The following is a 14,633-nucleotide window of genomic DNA, read 5'->3' as shown; positions in this document are numbered from 1 at the left end:
AGAGCACAAATGTAAGCAAGATCTGCTTAACGTCATCTGTCTTTATAATTAACCATGTACCTTGAAGTCTTTAATTTGCTCCATAACTACAGCACACATTCTAATAGTTGGATTGTCCTTCTTTTCTTCCTCTACTCTCTCATCTGACACTGGTCTGCGCTGTGCTGACTTTTTTCTTTCTATTTCAGCTTTCTTTTGCTTCTGTTGAAAGAACCTTAGTGTCTTGTAGATTTCTCGAAAAAACTCATCTACCTCAGCTTCCATACTTTCCCCATTGAGATCTAAAAAAGCACCATCCATCCACCTTAAAAAAGGAAAGCTAGAATTAATCTTATTCCTATATAACAAATACAAATATAACGTTCCAGATCAAAACATAGTTTTAAAAATAATTTTTGTGGCACAAGTGTTTTAAAAAGTCAAAGAAACCCAGTTTATAACGGTGTCCCTTAAGTTTAAGTTTTCTATAGTACACAGAGAATTAAACATTAAACATTTCATAATCACAAGAAAGACTATATTAGACTAGCAGTATCAAGGAATTCAAGAGCAGCAATTTGAAAACTCAAGAGATTTTTAAAACTGTATAGAATTAATTTCAAAGATAAGGAAGCAATTTTATGCTACTTTACAGCTGTATAGGTGTGTCAATATGAGAAATACACGAACAGACAGGGTAAGTTAAAATCAATTCTTCATCTTTCTGAAAAGATTAATGTTTATATCGTATTTAGTCACTAGAGGGCAACATAAGCCCTACAGAAGGCCTGATATTATAGTAGGATAACTGCTGTAGTTCAGTGGTAGAGCATCTGCTTTGCATGCAGAAGGTCCCAGGTTCAATTCCTGTCATTTCCAGGTAGGGCTGGGAAAGATTTCTGTCTAAAACCTTGGAGAAGCTGCTGCCAGTCAGTATAGACATTACTATGCTGGATGAGCCACTGGTCTGACTAAGTATATAGCAGCTTCCTTAGTTGCTATGTTCCACTGGTCCTGGGATATATCCTGGGTAACAAGCTAGGGAGTGCACAGTCTTTAAAGGGGAACCTAATTTCCTTGTGATGTCTGAACAGATATTGCTAGATATTCCCATATTTGCAGACTGGTAAGGGTTCCCTTCAAGTAGATTCTTTTATGAGTATTTACACCCTTCAGGTTCTCATGCAGATCTGCCTGCTGGGGAAAAACTGGCTAATCTGCATGAGATCTGCAGATCTGCCAGTTTTTCAACTGGCAGGATGCAATCCTCCCTACCAGAGCATCTACTCATGAATTAGCATTCCCTGCAGGTTAGTTATTCAGAAGTACCTTTGCTGGAATGAGAGAGCTCCAAGTTTTCCATCTGAAACCTTCCTAACTGAAAGAATGATGCCTTATGAAAGAGTGCAGCAGATCTGCCAGCTGTAGAGGCTGTGGATGCTGGAAATATGGTGCTACAGAACCCCAGTCAGCAGATCTCTTCATCAATATGGAGCCCAGTCTAAAGCTTCATACAGGAAACTGAAGTACTTACTCATAAGTTGTGCTGCTAACTTTGTACGGTGTATTTCTTAGGCTACTTGATATGAGTTACACTATTTGTACTCAGCAAGTAAATTAGACTCATCTAATTTATACATATATGCTAATAACTTAACACAAGACAAGATGAAATAAAATGTAAATCATAACAGTGTGAATATCACTGCCTCATAAGCAAAACTTGCAAACTCATGGACAACAGAATTGTTTAATACTAACATGTTTAGCATAACAGTTTAGCTTTAGCTTAGGTTTAGCTTTTTCTTTAACAAATTAAAGCACTCTCAGATTTATACACTTTTATATAAATATTTCTGCATTTAATTACCGTTTTTCAGTCCGCTGCCATTTCAATATAAAAACAAAAAGTTTTTGGAATGGCTCAATGTTAACTTTTAAGGTTTCCAACTCTGGATACTCAGTCAGTTCCCAATTAAAAAGCTTTTCTTCTTTATTAATGAAGGCAACAGTTTCATCAGCATCTTGTAAGCGTTTCTGCAGTGCTCTCATGTCGGTTACATACTAGAAACAGATTTATACCTCTTGAGAAACACTTAGGCAATTAAATGAATAACAAGTTAACATTACAAGAGAATACATTGCTGGCTTTTAAAACATAAAGTAAACACATTAGGAATAAAAGATAAAAATGAGGCATATTTTTTTCTAATCCAACAAAGGATACATTTTTAGATTTGTCAAAAAAGGAACTAAGGTGAATGCTGAGCAAAGAGTCTAGTGTTTCTAATTAAATGTTACAGGAATGGGCTACAATTTTCTCTGTGAAACACAATTATCCTTTCCAAAAAATTTTAAATGACTGAAAGCAGCAGGAGCTTATGCAGAGGTTGACTGGAGGGTTACCACTTACCAACTTCAGCTGTTGTTGCCACTGAATGGTTAAAGGCTACCTGTCCCAATGCTTTCACTAGAAAGTGTCACAAACTGGCAGTGGGAACACCAGGGTTGCTACTCTAGCACCATGCAGTGGTGTGAGACAGAGCTTCTACAAAGTGAGGCTGTTCTCACAAGCAGCCAAGACCGGGCTAGGGCAGCTAAGCCCAGGCTTGGCTGCCCATGGGAGCTGCTGGGAGCTGCACAGCTCCCAGTGGTGCCTCAGTGGCAAACCAGATAAGATGCTGGGCTGTTAAACGAGGTTAAGGGATCGAGCACTCCCTTAACCCTGTTTAATTGACTGTGTATCTGTGCCAGCTACTTTCAGGCAGCACTGAAACATGAGCACCCACACATCACTGGGTGAACCACCACAATGTACCACAGTGCACTAGCGTGGTGCATTATGGTATTTCCAGGGGCCAGGACGACACATCCAGACCCCATGACTCAGCATGCGATTTCCACGCTCAGCAACTCCACATGGATCGTCTGTGGGGAAGGTGAGCTTCTGCTGCCTTCCCTGCCACCTGCCCTCAAGCTCTCTCACTCGATCATGAGAAAGGGCTCTAAAACCTCTTCCCTCAAGTAAACCAGCACAAACGCGAAAGACCGGTTGCTTACCGGTAACTGTTGGAAAGCTAAAGGACTTTGCGCTGTCTCTTTGCCTCAGACAGTGGAGGACAGACTAGTAAGTCAGAGGGCTAGAGGGTCAAGACATTTGTCATCACTTCTCCACTGCTCTGATGCTATCCCTTTGAAATGTAGATTGCTAATCTCAGGGGATTCAACTTCCTTCCTCCTTCTCTCTCTCTTGCTACCTGCCCGCCTACCTTGCAACATGGCAAGTTCCCCTCCCTGCACCAAATGTGCAGAGAGGATGCAGAATCCATCTGCATCCAGTTAGATAGATAGATTAGAGATCCTAAATCCTCACTTTCCTATCTAGAATGGAGTTCCTTAATAAATGCCTTTTATATTGATTTGAAACTATGAATTGGCTCCAAGTTACTTTACTCTCAGCACACACGCATGCCTAACTAATACACTGCTGTGTTGTGCCTCTGTGCACTCTGCTATATTGAGAAAGGGATTCTCTCACCACAGAGAATTTCCAACAGTAACATTATCTGGAGGTGATCCATTGTCAGTCATGAGAAATGGGTTACTGCACCTGTGCAGGGACCTCTCGGATGGATTAACTAGCTCCTCTTTGGCGCCCCTCCCTGCTGTGCACATGTTCCGTGCCTTGCTTTTCTTGGCAATCGGGTGCCATTTTGTCTCAGTTTTTTGGAGATCTGTCTGATGATAGACGATCCACACAGTATGGGATTCATTGATCCAATAGGTAAGTCAGATTTGTTTTGAAAATGCTGCATCAGGGAGGCATGGGCGGGTCTCATGACTGACAATGGATCACCTCCAGATCATAAGTTACAGGTAAGCAACCTGTCTATCTGGAAGTGATTTGTTGTCATCATGAGGAATGGGTGACTAACTAGCTTTTTCCCTTGGTGGAAGGTGCAGCCATTTCACCCACTACTGGAGAACCCTTTTGAGTACCTCTCTCCCAAAGCTGGCCTCCGCAGCCAAACATAAGTCCACAGCATAATTTTTGATGAAAAGTAGGTGCGACGACCAGGTGGACACAGCACAAATGTCTTCGAAGCGGAGGCCAGATAAATGTGCAGCGGAAGCAGCATACACTCTCGTGGAGTGTGCGCTGATTAATTTAGGAGGTTGTTGATGCTGTAATTTGTATGTTAAGAAAATGAGCTCCACCAACCAGTGGGAAAGTCTCTGTCTAGAGACAGAGAGACCCTTATTCTTGCCTTTGAACAAGACGAAGAGCATCTCGGTGCATCTAATAGGCGCTGTACGTTTCAGGTAGTAGAGCAAATATCGTCTCACATCGAGAGAGTGTCGCATTTTGTCCAATCTAGACTCAGGATTTTGAAAGAAGGAGGGAAGAACAATGTTCTGATTCAAGTGGAAGTCTGTCACCACTTTAGGTAGGAAAGCCGTGTCAGTACGCATCACCACCCTGTTAGGACAGAATTGCATATATGGTGCATCAGCGCGCAAGGCCATTAACTCGCTTACCCGCCTGGTGGTAGTAATCACTATTTGAAAGACGGTCTTAAGCATCAGGTAGCGGAGGCTGGTTTCATGAAGAGGCTCAAAGAGAGCATCCATCAGAGAGGCTAGAACCAGGGAAAGGCTCCATTGCTCAGTCGGAGCACAGACTGTGGGATAAAGATTATAAATGCCCCTCAAAAACTTTTTGCACATCGTGTGCGAAAACACAGAATGGCCTTGCCAACCAGCATGTTTAGAGGAAATAGTGGCAAGGTGGACCCGGAGGGACACATTAGCTAAGCCAGCTTCCTTGAAACTGGTGAGATATAAGAGGACCTGATTTCAGTGGACGAAATCCATGGTCTCTTGCATATATCGTAAAACACTTCCATTTACTCACATAACTTTTCTGAGTGGAAGCTCTTCGAGAGTTGGGAAGGATATTCTTCAGTAGCCGACCTTCCAGGCTGTGATTCGCAAGGTTCACAGAGATGGATGTAAGATTTTTCCCGTATCTCTCAACAGTAGGTCCGGGTCTAGAGGCAGGTGACAATAGTTGTCGTCTGTCAGTCTGAGTAGTGACGCAAACCAAGGCTGGCGAGGACACTATTATGTTACTAAAATGGCTCATGCATTGTTGCGTACCAGCTTGCCAATTACCGGGGGGGGGGCATGTAAAGAAGGTTCCCTCCCCAATGATGTCGGAAGGCATCCCCCAGGGAACCACGACCAATGCTCACTTTCAAACAGTATTGCGGAAATTTCTTGTTCGTTACCAAAGCAAAGATGTTTATTTGAGGAAGACCCCACTTCTGTATCAGGTGGTCCAGGCAGGACTGTTCCAGTTCCCATTCGTGATGTTGCTGGTTCTCGAAAGTCCTGCTGAGGTTGTCCGCCAAGACATTTTGCAGCCCCTTGATGTGAAGAGTCATCATGAGGGCTAAAGGCCACCTCCAGCCTCAAAGGCAGAATGCCTCTGAGTACCAGGAGCATGGGAGTAACAGAGAGAGGGCATGCCCTCAACTCCCACCTGTGGCTTCCAGCAGCATCTGGTGGGCCACTGTGCAAAACAGGATGCTGGACTAGATGGGCCTTGGGCCTGATCCAGCAGGGCTGTTCTTATGTTCTTATGAAGATGTTCCTGGATATGCACCAAGTCCATAGATGGTAACTTAGGGCGCACAGAAAGCAGGAAACCGCGCCACCCTGCTGGTTCACATAGGCTATTGCCATAGTATTGTCCATCAATAACTGCACAATTGAGTTTTGAATCAAGGGAGCAAAAGACTTGAGTGCCAGATAAGTGGCCATCAACTCTAAAAAACTGATATGCATGTGGCGTTGGTGCATTGACCACAGACCTTGTACGTGGTGTTCACCACAATGGGCTCCCCAACCCAAGAAGGAAGCATCAGTTGTGACACACAGTGATGGAGTAGGGGTGATGAAGGGGACCCCACTCTCTTTCTTCTTCCACCATGTTAGGATTTAAATATCAGTGGAGGAATGTCAATATCAGGGGAGATCATTGCCTGGCTGTCGACATTCGGTCGGAAGGTCTGCAGGTACCACAATTACATAGGAACATAGGAAGCTGTCATATACTGAGTCAGACCATTGGTCTATCTAGCTCAGTATTGTCTTCGCAGACTGGCAGCGGCTTCTCCAAGGTTGCGGGCAGGAATCTCTCTCAGCCCTATCTTGGAGATGCCAGGGAGGGAACTTGGAACCATCTGCTCTTCCCAGAGCGGCTCCATCCCTGAGTGGAATATCTTTCAGTGCTCACACTTCTAGTCTCCCCTTCATATGCACCCAGGGCAGACTCTGCTTAGTTAAGGGGACAGGTCATGCTTGCTACCACAAGACCAGCTCTCCTCGCCTTCTCCACTTGAAGGCAAGTGTTGAAAACTGTGGATTTGCATGAAGCCATCAGGCCTAGCAATCTTTGGATACAATCCAAAGATTGGATATGAATTGGAGAGGGATGTGTTTGAAGTGGTCTGTAAGGATACAAATCTGTCAGTACCTGTCCAGAGGTAGGTAGGCCCACTTCATTTGAGTATCTAACAGGGCACCTACAAAATCTACCATCTTGACTGGTTGAAGCTTGGACTTGGCCCAGTTGACTTGGATCCCCAAGTCTTGCAGGAGACAGAGTGTGAATTGGATTTGAGATTCCAATTAACATTTGTCGCTGTGCACTAAAAGCCAATCGCCGAGTCCTCAAATAAACAATGATCATGGACATACATTTCATGAAGACTCTGGGTGCTGTAGATAAGCTGAAGGGCAGCACCTTGTATTGGAATGCTAAACCTCCTATGGCAAATCTTAGGAATTTGCAATGATTGTCCTGGATCCTGATAAGAAAATACATGTCCTTGAGATCTAATGTGGCAAGCCACTCCTCCTTGGCCAGGAACGGAAGAATTCCCTGCAACGTTGTCATACGGAATTTTCGTGTATCCACATACTGGTTTAGGTTGTGGAGGTCCATAATGGCTCCGATTCCCCCACCCTTCTTGGGGACAAGGAAATAGCAGGAATAAAAACCTCGTAGTAGATCTGTCCACCACACCAGAACTAGTGAGCCCCTGGTGGCACAGTGGTAAAACTGCCGCCCTGTAACCAGAAGGTTACAAGTTCGATCCTGACCAGGGGCTCAAGGTTGACTCAGCCTTCCATCCTTCCGAGGTTGGTAAAATGAGTACCCAGAATGTTGGGGGCAATATGCTAAAATCACTGTAAACCGCTTAGAGAGCTCCGGCTATAGAGCGGTATATAAATGTAAGTGCTATGTAAGTGCTAGTGCACCTTTCTCCAACAGGGCATGCACTTCTTGCCACAGAGCCGGGGTTGGAGGGGTGGACTTGATTACCTCAAAACGTGTCAAAGTTATGAACTTGATTGCGTAGCCAGAGTTGATAACATAAGACCCATTGGTCAGATGTTATTTGGTGCCATGCTGAGGCACGACTGGCTAGCCTGATGATGTTGGGTGGCAAACGAGTTGGTATCGATGGCATGCCACAAGCGGTCAGAGGAGTGGTGTTGAAGGCTTCAGCTGGAAGTGATGGTACAAGTGGTGGACAGTCTCCCAGATCAAAGAGACTGTTTGGTATTGTCCTTGGTGGTACAATGACCTTGGTTCTTGTTCTGTTGACCATAACCGTTCTTATGATAGGATTTGAAAGGCTTCCTATAGTCCTTTTGGTCCTGAAATTTAAAACCGGCACGGTAACGGTTGTAGGATCTGTAGCGGAAAGAGCCTTGGGAGGATGTGGCTGTAGCAGAGAAGCTTTTAGCTGTGAATTTGGACTTCTTAAGAGTCTCCATGGTTGAATCCGTAGATTTGCTGAAAAGACCTTTTCCATCAAATGGAAGGTGTTCAATACAGTCCTTCATATCAGGATTAAGAGTAGTAGATCTCAGCCAAGCGTGGCGTTGAACAGAGATTGCAGTCGTCATTGTTCTAGACACGGTTTCAGCCAAGTTTTTATACATGCTTAACTGTTGTTGGGTGAGATCACCGCATTAGTAAGCATGTCATCAATTTTTTTGACAAGGTCCTCTGAATTCAATGCGGTAAGTTCTTTTCAGAACAAGTCCCAAAGACAGTAGTTATAGCGGGCCAAACAGGCCGCATAGTTCACAATGCAAATTGAAAGACTTGCCGTAGAGTAAATATGCCACCCCAAAACATCGAGTTTTCTTCCCTCCTTGGAGGGGGGAGTATGGCGGTGGCCAGGTTTAGATGTGTAGTCAATTACTAAGGAATTGGAGATGGGGTGCTTGAGCAAATAGAGATTGTCTTCCTCTTGAACACGATAGAGGGTTTCTAAATGTTTCAACATAGGAGTCGATGTTTGCAAGATATCCCAGGAAATTTTAGCCGCCTTGGTTATGACAGACAACATAGGCAATGCAATCGTTTGTGGGGATTGTACCGTCGCCATCATCTTATAGACAGGGTCCTCAAGGTCAGTGGCAGGGTGCTTGACCTCAAGCTCTAGCATCTCCACCATCTGCTGAATCATTTTAGTGTAGGATTTCAGTTCCTTGTTTGGAGACGTGGGGTTCCTTGGAGGCTCATCCAAGGGCAGATCAGACGGGTGCCATGGTGTGTCACTGTCGCAGTCCGTGTCCGATTTGGAGGACTCCGAGGAATCATAGGAATCATCTTCAGAAGATTCCAATGGTGCAACAGGGACAGGTGGTGCTGGTGGACAGGAAGGCAGGGGTAGGTCTGGGACTGGCACAACAGGCACAACAGGCAATTGTGGAAGCGGCTCCAACGGCAATACAGAGGTGTCAACTGGCACCGATGTCATTTGAACACACTGGCTTATAAGCACTGGGGTGCAGGTGGTTTAGGAGGCAGCGGTAACAAAGGTTGAACAAGTGGTATCTGTTGTGGGACAGGAGTTACTGGTTGATGGGGTAGCAGGCCTTGCAGCATGTGTTGTGTTTTCCACAACCAGAACTCTGCCCTATCCAGTTGTATGGACGGTGATAAATTGTGTAGAAAACCGCAGGCATGTATGGGATCATTTGGAGGCACAAACTGCAGGGGCACAAAAGAAGGCGTTGGTTTCAAGGGTGAAGCAGTAGTCAGTGGAACTACTGTCGGCACCGTATAATTCAAAGACCTGGCTCCCATTCAGAGAGGAGACATCGAGGGGGGTCTTCAGAGAAATATCCTCGTCAACATTGACCTCAGTATCCAAACTACCGGTCAGGAACCCCTAGAACGTAGAACTTGAGGGGTACTCGTGGAAGAGTCCAGAACACTTAATAGGGACTTGGCAGTTCCTTGATCCAACAAGGCATCATTGGCGGTATCGAGCAGCATAAGCAGCAGTTTCAACGGTGTCCTTACTGGTGAGAGGGGCAGTGGCTTATATTGTTGAGGAACAACAGTAGCTGTCAGGGAGGGCAGATGAGTACAGTCAGCAGGATGCCCACATCAGTATCGAACATCGACATGAAGGAAGTCAAGGGAACGACCGATGTAGATGGTACTGGGAAACTCGGTGTTGACATGGATGTCGCTATGGAGGTCAACGGAATGGCCGGTGGCACCGAACACAACGGTGTTGAGAGGGGGACGAATAGACCAGCAGCCATATCAGTAAGCAGTGGTTTCAACAGACTCGATGATGGCATCAGTGGTTGAGATTGGACTGTCAATGGCAAGGGAGTTCTCGACCTCAATGAATGAGCCAATTTCGACTTATGCTTCTTCATCAGAGGTGAATCGCTATCGGAGGCCACACGATGTTGTTTACACTTCTTATGCCCGTGGTCGGACAACTTGGGCTTCTTGAAGACAATCTCTTCGAGATTATCCTGCAGGGTTTGAGACTGTGCGCACACACACACCCTGGGACAGACATCAAGAGCGGGCCTGCCCATGTCAATCCCGAGATTGATGTTGGTTCCGGCATCGGCAGATGCAGCGCATCTCTGTAGAGAGCAGCTCTGAGGTACAAAGCACTGTTGCCAGAACCTGAGGGGTATATTCGTGTGAAATAGAGGCCGTAACCCAGAATTTGGCCTAAAAAGCCAAATCTGGCAACCCAGGAAAAGAGCAATTCTTCAGGGTTTGCTTCAAAAAGGATCTGCAAATCCTACAAGAAGCCGGGACATGTGGCTCCCCCAAACACAGTAAACAGAGTTCATGATTGACAGTTGAGGAAAGTTTAGCCCGACACTGAGAGCAACGCTTAAACGTTGTCTTTTTTCTCTCAGCCATGACTCTTTCGATGGCAAGGCCGTGGAATAACAGTCGCTAAGTTTGAATCAAAGCCCCAAGAATAGTCAACTCACAGTCTGAGGTCAAGCACCAAAAAGTCCAAAGTATCCAAAGAACGAAGTCTAGAGGAGAAAGAATAGTCAAGTCACAGTCCAAAATTAAACACTACAAATCTGTCCGAAGTAAAGCTTTCTTTTCCAGAACTGAGGAGCAATGAACCAAGGTCTCAACATATCAGTGGTCGAAAAGAAACTGAGACAAAATAGCACCCGACTGCCTAGAAAAGCAAGGCACGGAGCACGTTCACGGCAAGGAGGGGCGCCAAAGAGGAGCTAGTTAATCCATCCAAGAGGTCCCTGCGCAGGTGCAGTAACCCATTTCTTATGACGACAATTGATCACTTCCAGATCCATTAACTCTTTGAACCATCAGGCCAGAGATGCAATCCTTCTCCATCCTTCATGCAATCCCGTTCCCTAAAGTTTGATAAAGAAAGTAGTCGCATCCAAGAAAATCTATTGTTTGTCCTCAGAAATGGATGGGGGCGGGCGGTGATAATGGGAGGAAGAGAGAGACTTCTCCCACTCCTACAAAAGGTTAATTCCTGAGAAAAAAACAATGACAGCTTGATTCACTTATATTTCTCTTCAAACAAAATGCTGATGGGAAAGGGGGCAATGTTTCAAGATGTTTCAACATCAACAGATAATGTGGGGGAAATAATGAAGGTTGACATCCTGACTTACGTAGCACTCATGCTGTGTGCAGAAGTGTTAGTGTTGCTGAAGAGTTCTCAATGTATGCAGCACCCATGCTGTTGTGGGGGGTGGAGAATTCTTCTGTTGTGGGGGAATTCTTCCCCTAGAAACATCCTGTGCCACTGGAGGGAAGGAGAGACTGGCAAAATTCATCTCCTGACATAATTGCCAGTGCTAAGTAGGGATGTGCAAAACGTTTCGGATACAAAACGTTTTGTACCCATAACAGCCTGTTTCGGGTGTTTTGTAGACAAAACAAAACACCCATTTTCCAGATCCAAAAGTTTTGTATACAAAACAAAACATCCCTGTTTCGGCTACAAAACGTTTTGTTGTTTCGGACCTCCATTTTGTGGTGATCTCTGAGTCAGTCTCCATTTTGTGTTTGACATCTCTTTGAATTTCCCACCCTTCCAGCCTTCTGATCAGTGACCTAAATCATGGGCTGACCTGCTGACAATTCCCTCCTTGTTCCCCATTGGCTCTTTTGCTTTTTCCCACTCTTTACTGACCCCACATTGGCCAGGGGAAGGGTTGCTAACCTATGGGGTGCTGGGTTCTGCTGTTTCTGTGGTGTTCTGAGTGTAGATTCTCTGGTAGCATATGAGAGTGGATTCTTGTTTTTCACTGAAAATCTCATATGCTACCAGAGAATCTACAATGAACACCTCAGAAACAACAAAACCCAGTATCCCACAGGCTTGTGGGGGTGGTTGGCACCCTATGTGCACTACACAACCGCTCGCTCTGGGCAACCCCAGTGCCCCCCCAAGTGGAATTATGGGGGTGCTGGGCAACCCCAGTGCAGACAGTGGCAAACTCCATTATTCCCCATGGGAGAAATCTCCATTATTCCCCATGGAAGAAATCTTAAAGACATGTAAACTTCAACAAATCACAAAAGATCAGCCCTTTGCCCAATTACTTTGAAATAATTCTGGAAGTTTCCTTGCCCCCATTGGGCACTACCACCCACCACACTCTGCTCTGGGTCATCCCTTTCCCCTTGATTTGAAGTGATACATTTGCTGGAATCCCCGTTATTCCCTATGGGGAAATTCTTAAAGATGTGTAAAATTTAAAAAAATCCACAAAAAAAAAATCAGCCCTTTGCCTAATTTCTTTGAAATTTGGGTGCTAGCTTCCACCCATTGGACACTACCACCACCACCCACTCTTTTTGCCCTGGGACCCTTTTTAAAAATCCAAATCGATTCCGATTCGGATTCGGAAAATTTGGCTACAAAACAAAACAGGGTTGATTCGGATTCAGAAAATTTGGTTACAAAACAAAACGGGGATGTTTCGATTCGGATACAAATTGAAACAAGAAAATTCCAAAATGCACACCCCTAGTGCTAAGTTAGTTGTATCCATTTGCAGCATGTGTACATCTCACATAGTGACTGCTCCATTACGATGTTGGCCAAAGTACTTTACTTTCCCATAACCAAACTTGAAAGTAAAATGCTAAACATCAGGGATTTGGTGGATGACATTAGCTGTTTCCAGAGTATAACCAGAGAAATAAAGCTGGTGATAATACACCCTAAGTGAAGTGGTCTTTTGTTTCTGTCCCCTGATGCAACAAAACTTCAATTATTTTGTTTTTAAACTAATTTTGAATATGCATGTTCTCTGTCTCCAGTGCTAGATATCCTCAGAAGCAAAACACCACCTCAAGTTACATAGGGTGGCATTTAGTGCTTTGAATGATTTGCATTGTCAGTCAAAGGCTAAATGTTCTTGAAGCATACTGTTGCTGAATGTCTGGAAAAAGCCTGAGTCTTCATATGGTTTGACTTAAAAATAGAAAACTAAGGAAGAGGAGATTTGAACACAGAATATCAGCCCAGCCCCATGGTTTCTTGTGTGTATCTATGTTCTCCTTTAAGCTATTACTTCCCCATACATGTGCAATTTGGGGGAGAACTGTATACATCATACTGAGTGTGATGAGCTGCCCCAGACATTATAGGGGTGTGACGTAAGTTTATGACAGAGTGGGAACTTAATTCAGAACTGCTAAATCCCTCCCGATATATTTACCATAAAAGTAAACCTTTTCCCTACCTAAAATTCAAAATATTGCTTTTCTGCTATACAACCTTACCCATCTGTTTACTATCTGAACTTCTTGTGAAATTCTATTCCAAAGCGGAATAGACAACTTTAGTGTCAATATCCAGCTAATTTTATTATATTACAGTATGAAGGTCGGCAGTGAAGGGCTTAAAAGCACCGGACAAAGTTTAACCATTTAACTTTTTGTTCTCTGCCAGCATTATAGTCTGTTAATACTTTTTAAAAATTCATATATTTGTGCAAAAAATAAGCCTCCTTTATCCCATCTGTCACAAACCTGTTGCATGCGATCCAAATCTTGGTATTCAGTAAACTCATGCATACGACGAGTCTGTTTTTCTATTTCCAATATCAATTTCTCACGTTTGGCCAGCAATTCACTTTCCCCTTTACGTTTAGACTGTTCAATAATCTATAAGATAATGTAAAGATGTTAAAAGAAAAGAAGTTAGTGATGGGATTTCTTGGGACTCAATATATACAAGGATACTGAGAGTCACTTTATACTGAATTAGATCAAATATACCCCACATGACTGGTTATTACACACGACTGGTTATTACATAGGAGCCCCTGGTGGCGCAGTGGTAAAAAAACTTCCGCCCTGTAACCAGAAGGTTACAAGTTCGATCCTGACCAGGGGCTCAAGGTTGACACAGCCTTCCATCCTTCCGAGGTCGGTAAAATGAGTACCCAGAATGTTGGGGGCAATATGCTAAATCATTGTAAACCGCTTAGAGAGCTCCGGCTATAGAGCGGTATATAAATGTAAGTGCTATTGCTATTGCTATTGCTATTATTAAAACCAACTCAAGGGTTTCAGGGGTTTAAGCATAGGTCTTTCCCAACTCTACAATCCAACATTGTAACATGTGAAAACAAAATGTATATATTTACATCATCGTTTTCATCAAATATGGGATTAATATTTTGAGGCCATAATAGGACAGTTGCATTCAGTGTCAGGTCTTCTGGTTCAAATAGATGAACATCTAAAAAGTAATTCATTCGTCGCTGGCATTCCTACAAAAGAGATAAAATAATGTTTTCTATTTTTAACAAACAGGAATCCTGCACTACTAAAGAACAAAAAGTGCTTATTTTTTAGGATGTGTTTAAAAATTATTTTCCCTCCAGGATTGCCCTTGGAAAATAATTGGAAGTGGGTCTGAGGTTTCCTGAGGCAAGAAAGCTAGTCTTATGGTGGCATGAATTGTCTCCTTTGCTAAGTAGGGTCTGCCCTGGTATGCATTTGAATGGGAGACTACATGTGAGCACTGCAAGATATTCCCCTTAGGGGATGAAGCTGCTCTGGAAAGAGCATCTGCATGCTGAAGATTCCCTCCCTGGCATCTCCAGATAGGGCTGAGAGAAACTCCTGCCTTGGAGAAGCCACTGTCAGTTTGAGTAGACAATACTGAGCTAGCTGGAGCAATGCTCTGACTTGGTATAAGGCAGTTTCCTGTGTTTCTATCATTGTGTGCTCCCCCTCTTACTTCTTTCACCACAGGGAAAAGTGAATGACACATGGGATATTTAAT

At 44.0% G+C, this 14,633-nt stretch overlaps 1 protein-coding gene across 9 annotated transcripts in view; it reads right to left on the bottom strand.

Annotated features, from left to right (window-relative positions):
* The window catches only part of DNAH12 (dynein axonemal heavy chain 12), a 277,218-nt gene that overhangs the window by 185,440 nt on the left and 77,145 nt on the right, over positions 1 to 14,633 (bottom strand). For all 9 annotated transcript variants that reach the window (XM_053291166.1, XM_053291165.1, XM_053291159.1 and 6 more), the window contains 4 exons: positions 13,990 to 14,115; positions 13,370 to 13,504; positions 1,850 to 2,043; positions 61 to 304 (listed from right to left, as the gene is read on the bottom strand). In XM_053291166.1, coding sequence (XP_053147141.1) covers positions 61 to 304; positions 1,850 to 2,043; positions 13,370 to 13,504; positions 13,990 to 14,115 — 699 coding nt within the window. The remainder of the gene's footprint in view (positions 1 to 60; positions 305 to 1,849; positions 2,044 to 13,369; positions 13,505 to 13,989; positions 14,116 to 14,633) is intronic.

This window comes from Hemicordylus capensis, chromosome 2, assembly GCF_027244095.1.
Source record: "Hemicordylus capensis ecotype Gifberg chromosome 2, rHemCap1.1.pri, whole genome shotgun sequence".
Lineage (NCBI taxonomy): Eukaryota > Metazoa > Chordata > Lepidosauria > Squamata > Cordylidae > Hemicordylus > Hemicordylus capensis.
This window is presented reverse-complemented; position numbering and strand designations above follow the sequence as displayed.